The sequence below is a fragment of the Schistosoma mansoni genome, chromosome W (assembly GCF_000237925.1).
Source record: "Schistosoma mansoni strain Puerto Rico chromosome W, complete genome".
In the NCBI taxonomy this organism is placed as follows: domain Eukaryota; kingdom Metazoa; phylum Platyhelminthes; class Trematoda; order Strigeidida; family Schistosomatidae; genus Schistosoma; species Schistosoma mansoni.
The window spans coordinates 42710448-42717862 of NC_031502.1; the positions used below are offsets into that span (position 1 = coordinate 42710448).

Here is a 7415-nt window from a genome sequence, read left to right on the forward strand (position 1 = left end):
TTTTTTTAGTACTTCATTGTTTGATATCATCTAATGATTTCATAGAATACCTCTTGATGACGGAGTTCTACATAATTTGAATAAGTTAAATTCATCAAACAAACAAAAACAAACAGTTGCGAATAAAGTTAATGTTATCTCTATAGGTCTCACAAAATTGTACAGAAATTAACTTTTAATAAATCTCTATAAGATAATATCTGTGACAAATCAGAAGCATAATTACTGATAGTTTTCTAAACTAAAAAAAAACAAGAATTATTTCCAGTATTGAACAGAGTAATTGCATGTTTTTAATTATTACATAAGCTTTCCCTTCAAAATAGAAACTCATTAATCAGATTATCAGAAAAGCCATGTATAAATGAATTCACTTTTTGACATTTCAAATTTTTTGAGATAAGATTGTTTTTGAATCTAAAAAGATCCTGGCTCATCAATATTGATTTCGAAATTAAGAACATTTCATCGTCAAGTCAGCACTCTTTAAAATTAAAATAAACAATCAAACGTTTTTCTCACGGTCAAACTTTTTGTCACAGAATTCTGAGTCACTTCACTAACATTATATATTTCTAAGCAAATATGGATAGTGGCTAGCAGTGGAATTCAGGATGCGCGTTTTGTCCTAGTTGGAAATAGTCAGCTGGATGCACCTAAATTCCAGAGTTGATGTTCTTTCTGGAACTCTAACCCAGTAAAGTTCGCTTCAAACGCCATCACGTTATCAATTGCAGTCCTAAATAACAATGAGAAGGTACAAGTAAACAACAACAAGTGAAATTAATCTTCATCCCATTGCACAAGCAGGTGGCTAACAGGACTCAGTAGTTAAGTGGATAAAATGATGACGTTTGAATTAAACGGCATTCAGTTCGAGTCCTGAAGTGAACATCAAATCTGAGATGCAGGTGCATCACACTAAAGAATCCCAAAAACACGAGACGCACCTCCTGAATCCCACTGCTAACCACCATCTATCTTTGCTTATCATGCTTGTTACTTCAGGCATTATTGAGGTAATGCTCACAGAATGCACATATACCAATAAGAGACTGATCAATTGCAGTCTTAGATAAAAGTGGAAAGATACAAGCAAACAACAAGTGAATATTATATATTTCTGTTTCATCTTAAAAACCAAAGAATACATTGACTAGAATTTTGAAAATTATCATTTTTTGAAATCATTAATTGCCTGACCATTTGATGATGTATAACAATTATTTTTAATTTTCTGAAAATCTCATATTTCAAATTTCGAATATGATGCAGAAAGAAAACAGAATGAAATTAAAGTCACTCTATTAAATTAATTTGTAGAAATGTTTGGTTTTATTGTATATTATATTACAACATTTTGCCTGATATTGTGAACTGCGATTGAAGGGTATAATTGAAAAACTAACCATAATATGGGTAGAAAATTGCTTTATTAAACATTTACTTAAAGGACACAAAATTCAAGTTGAAATATAAAACATGAAGTCTAATGTAAAGTAAACATCAACTCAGGATGCAGGTATATCCAGCTGACGAGTCCCGAAATGGGACGAAACGCGCGTCAAACTGGATTCCAATGCTAGCCACTACCCATCTTTGATTAAAACGTTCGTTAATTAAAGCAATATCGAGGCAATACACACAGTATGCACATATGTCAACAAGAGACTGATCAACTGCACTCCTAAACATCAATGGAAAGATTCAAGTAAACAATACCAAGTGAATGTAATACCTCAGTGTTATACATTCTGATTATATGATATTATTTCATAGTTATATTTCGAATGAATTAACAAGATTTTAATTTCGGTGACATATGTCTCCTTAACTATTTCTTTTCATGTGGAAACAAATTTGTGATATCATACTTGTAAGCGGAAGAATCTGTATTTATAACTCCTGTTATTTTAAACAATTACCTATAGGATATTTTATTTTAATTAAAGAAATAATTATTTGAGGGAAAGTACATACCGTGTAACTACTTTAATTATAATTAATTAGATCAAAAGAATTTGATTATAAGAGTACAGTATTTCATACTAAACAGTAAAATTTAAAAATCAGCCATCCAATTACCATAATAAATTTCTTAGGAAACCTGGAATAATTCGTACAATATTCGTAAACTATCTGTTATTGTCATAGTGTACCAACTTCAGCATCATTGGTATTAGCCAAGAGTTAGATTTTCATAGCAGTAGATAACGAGTAGTGGTCAGTGAAGTATCCGATAACTCGGTGTAAAATATTTTTATCTCTCAAATATTTGCAAGTAGTAAACACCTATATATCTTCAAGAATAAAGTAATCATCAGTACCTTATGTCTTCAAAATCACAAACTTATAGTAAAGTAATATAATGTGTTGCATAATTTTCATTTCATATGACCTTTCTACATCAACCATCGGTACTGCAGAAAGTCACTATTTGATTCTAGCTTTAGTTGTCAGGTTTTGAGAGTAAAAATGGTCAACAGTGAAAAGAGTATTGTATCGCGAGTGTGATAAGCAATTATTTCCTCACGTCTTTTTATTTAACCTAAATGTATTATTTCAGATTTATCAAACACATATTAATTCCTAAATTGCTCTTGTTCAAAAACACTGATAATAATTGAAAGTTTTTTCTACCAACAAGGAAAACATGATTCAATCTCACTTTCTAGCTATGTGTTATGTATGAATTACTAAATTGAATAAATGGTATTTTGTAGCTTTTCATGATTTCAAAACACAATGGAATAATTTGCATATTTTTGAATGTTAAAACTACTCACTCTCCCAAACACTTATCACGTCTAGACTAACAACTGAATATACAGTTTCAAAGTCAACTACAAAACACTGATAATCAATTTCAGTGACATGGCTACAGGTAACAGGGTATTTACTCTTGTCCTATCATATAGGGAAAATATTCTAGAAGCCTTTTCTATGGTTATATTGGGTAGGCCGATAATTATGAATGACTTCTATTTGTCCATTTAAATCTGTTTTAAAGATATGAGTTAAAAGAAAAGATGGCATATAATTTATCTTTAATGACTTTCAGTTGACTTCCTTACTAGCAAGAATGTTTAATGCAATTTTAACTATTCTGATTAAAAATGAAAACATTTTAACATTAAAATGTAAATTGTCATCTGTTATTCCCTTATTCTTGAATATATGAATACAAAAATGAGTGATAAAAAAGTGCCACAATTTTTTATCCCAGCTTCTTATAAAGGTCACCAAACCAGTCCAACACCTGCTTCGTCTAACAATCCACGTTTACAAAATTTCACTGGTATCAATGATGCACAGCATCAACGAAATCTTACAAATCAACTGTCAACTGAATTGAATCCTAATTCCCCTGGAATAAAATTTGTTAATGGTAAACCAGGCGATCAGAAACAATCATTATTATTCCCTTCACCTACTGGAACATTAGATTTATCCCATTATAATTTTGTACCTACACAAGTAGACAATACTAATAACGCTATTATTACTACTACCGTTAGTAATAATAGTAATAACAATAAAGATACTAAGTCTAAACGATTAAATGGTCGGCTATCCAATCAGGTGTCGGCAACAAATAATCGGCTAAATGATACACTCATTGATAATAATAATGCAGAATTTATGGATTCGGCACAAACAACTGAAAATGTTGAAAAAGAGAAAAAACGTCGACGTTTTCGTAGACCACGGAAAAATAGTAAATTAGATAGATTAATACGTTTTCTTGAAGATAAACGTGTCAAGGATGATGGTAATGGTGAAGAATTAGAAGATTTACAAATGCCAAGATTAAGAAAAGTTTTAAATATCATATTTGTCACACTAGGTGTTTGTTTTCTATTGGCTGTGATAATTGTCATATTGTACACTACATTTGCTGGGTAAGTAATTATTTCCTTTATATTTATAATCACTTGTATAGTAGCTTAGCATCTTTAAGGTTGATAAAAATACTTTCTTACATAGCGTAAGATTTCATAAGTTTTCTTTAGAAATACTAAAGTCCAATCTTAATTCATTGACTTAGGAAATTCCCATTAGTATATTTGCTGTAATTAGATATATGTAGGAAACCGGAAATGAAAACTATTTAGTCGTTGGCAGTTATTCTTTTTATGATAGTCATTTATGGTTCGTATTCAACATGGCGACTGAGGAAATATTGGGAGGAAAAACCGGGATATAGTTGTAGCTTAAAGCATGCGCCAGTTATTCTTTTAAAATAGATGGTAGAAAGGAATAAGATAACGATTTTTAATACGTAATTCTATAATGTTATTAAAAAATCTGGAAATATTCATGTCACATGATGACCATTTTTCCGTAGCTAATGTAGCATTTTTATTTAATGGTTAGTATTTCATATAAACCTTTAGTCTTGCTGGAGTTCATTTTTATATAGATTGGCTTACAATAGGTGTGAATATAATTTTTTCCTAAATATGAGAGTCATCATCAAATGAAATTCCAAGTCAGTTTCCTGTTTTTAATATGAACCTAACAGTTCAACTGAATGTTTGACTTTATTCTACAACTTTCTAATTAATTGAGAAATAATTTCATTATAACATGTTTCCTAGTGTACATGTTATTTAAATTAGGTTCGACCAAAAATGTAGGTCATGTAAATGCTGGTATATATATATATATATATATATATATATATATATATATACAGAGAGAAAAACGCTAGAAGAGAGAATATATAGGTCATTTATGTCAAAAAGAAATTTATTTTACCTATAGTGTTTTCAGATTGAGAAGTTTATGGAGATTTTCTGACTAGGAGATAATTTACTTCATGAACTATTGTTAGTAAGTATGCCGTTAGATAGTCCTTTTGTTCTTGTTTGTGATGACTCAACAGTCCTTACTTTATGATTCTGCCAACAATTGAAACTAATCCAACTAATTAGTAAATGTATTACCACTAGTATACTAATTTGGAATTCAGAGCTTCACATATTCAGGCGTACTTAATTCTTGACATTCTATGACAATCATTAAGTGCTATCTGTAGTATTTGCCTCACTCTTAATGAAGTCAAACTACAAAAGTAATGGCTGTAAAGCAAAAGATAAGGACGATATAAATACTAAGTACTCCCTGGTTCTCAAGCATAATCTAATTGAAGTCATTCTATGAACTCCACGAGAACTGTCTTGTTTTATCTCCTGTCCCAGGAAAGATGATGAGGGCTCATTCGTGGTAAATCTCAAACTAAAATTTAACATCTATCTAGTGTTTCTTGTTTGTCCATAATTCTCCAACTGATTTCATTTTCTTGATAAAAACTATCTTCGGACTTTTCCGTTTTGGTACTTTACAAAGTCCTTAGTTTTGATATCCTTTATTCTGTAGGCAAACAAATTGTAGATTTTGAGATGAAATGTTATAATCATAACTCTCAGAACCAAACAACATTACAGTTCAGTAATAATTAATTAATGCACAGACGTAAACATTAATCATATATTGTATTTATGAATATTCTTTGTTCATTTTCTACAAAATAGTTGGTTTCATCGTTCATCTGAAATACAATATTTCATACTTATATGTAGACGATCGTATCATCAATAGTTACACTGTCAGTATATAAATAAACCACTAAACTAAAGTAAATATGAACTCATTTAGTATTGTTTGTCTGAATCTTCCCATCGATGTGTTGGAACTGCAACTGGGTGAGTCTCTAATAAGCATATGTGAATACTGTGCGTATTGCCTCGACATAGCCTTAATTCACAAGCATGGTAAGCGAAGATGGATAGTGGCTAGCAGTGGAATCCAGTTTGACGCGCGTTTCATCCTATTTGGGACTCGTCAGCTGGATGTACCTGCATCTCAGAGTTGATGTTCATTCTGGGACTCGAACCCAGTACCCTCGCATCAAACGCCATCGCGTAATCCACTCGGCCACTGAGTCCTGATAGCCACTTGCTTGTGCGATGGGGTGAAGTTTAAACTCATTTAGTATTGTTTGTTTGAATCTCGATGGGAAGATTTTTATCATTGTCAATAATTGAATAATTTGATCCCTAATTCTAAGAAGAGGTGTTCCTTGTTGGTTGACTATGAACTTTATGTTTTATATAACTTACAACTACTTTATATCAATTAACAATAGGATTTATATTATTTAGAGAAGTTTTAATACAAAATCTTATATTGATCAAATTAGATTAAACCAAATGGTAAAAAGTTATCTAATATTATTACAGATTTTGATTGTATGTGAAATAAATAACTTTTTAACCTTGATAAATTAATATCAGTTGAACCGAAAGAAAAGAATTAGATCATAAACAAGTATGTTGTTCACCTTTATCATCAATAGGGAAATATAACTACTAATCCACTTTAATAGATCATTTGAAGATCGTTATTGTCCATTCAGTTCTGGACAACAATGATTGATTTCCCTGATGTTTTTATCGCTGTTCCAATAACAATTGAAAAAAAGGGAAACTTTTAAATGTTTAAAAATGTACATCCGTAGTATTTTATCTTATAATACTAAACTAAGAAATCTTATATCTGCATATATTTGAGTAGCAAAATCGGTAGTCATATTATTGATTCAGTGTTTACGCAATTACATCAAAGAAACTAGTTATGATAGTGTTATAAAGAGTAAGGATACTTGTTATAACGCTAAGGTTTCTTGTTATAACAGTCCTTTCACTTTTTACACGTATGTGGGGAGCTAATTTACCTTAGACAAATATCTACACTAGATTCCCTCCCAGTGTCTATTCAACAGGACTTCAACACAACTCAGATCAAGAACACGAGATTTGCCTGACTAGAACGTCAATATATTTCCACACCAAAATCCGACACAATCCAACAACAAGGAACAGTCAATACATAATAAAGATAGGGGAATACATATAACACATATAACACCTGTCATCCTACCCAACCATTGTCATTCTCGCCCACACATCAGATAGTCACTTTCACCAATATTACAGTTCATATTAAAGTTTTACTCATTTTATGAGAAAAATAAGCATTTGGCTAATCATTGCTGATTGAACAAAATTAACAATTGACCTCACAGTTTGTTATCTTTATGATAGTTAAAAACGACTCAACAGATGTGGGAATGTTCATCTCATCAATCTTGTCTTATTGTATTAACTCTAAGAAATGTTTTACTTTAGATATTTCACAATTAGAATAGACTAAAGAATAAAACTGAAAATATGTGCCTTGAAATACCAACCAAATGGTTTGTCAGTTAGTTTCTATTCATGAAACCTAAAGTTTTGAGGTTCCGTCTCTATGATGCCCAGTATCAAAGAGTCTCATACTGTGACGAACCAGCTGTATAGTGTTCTCTGGTTTTGAATAATTCTTTTGTTCTTTCATGGAGGAACACCACC

The 7415-nt window shown here is 30.9% G+C and overlaps 1 protein-coding gene across 1 annotated transcript; it reads left to right on the plus strand.

The window, feature by feature from the left end:
• Positions 1-3642: 3642 nt before the first annotated feature.
• Positions 3643-6499, plus strand: Smp_171470 (hypothetical protein; the record flags this gene model as incomplete). Its single annotated transcript, XM_018789779.1, has 2 exons — positions 3643-3819; positions 6422-6499. 2 exons carry the CDS (start codon positions 3643-3645, stop codon positions 6497-6499), a joined length of 255 nt encoding a protein of 84 aa, XP_018655188.1.
• Between the last annotated feature and the right edge of the window lie 916 nt (positions 6500-7415).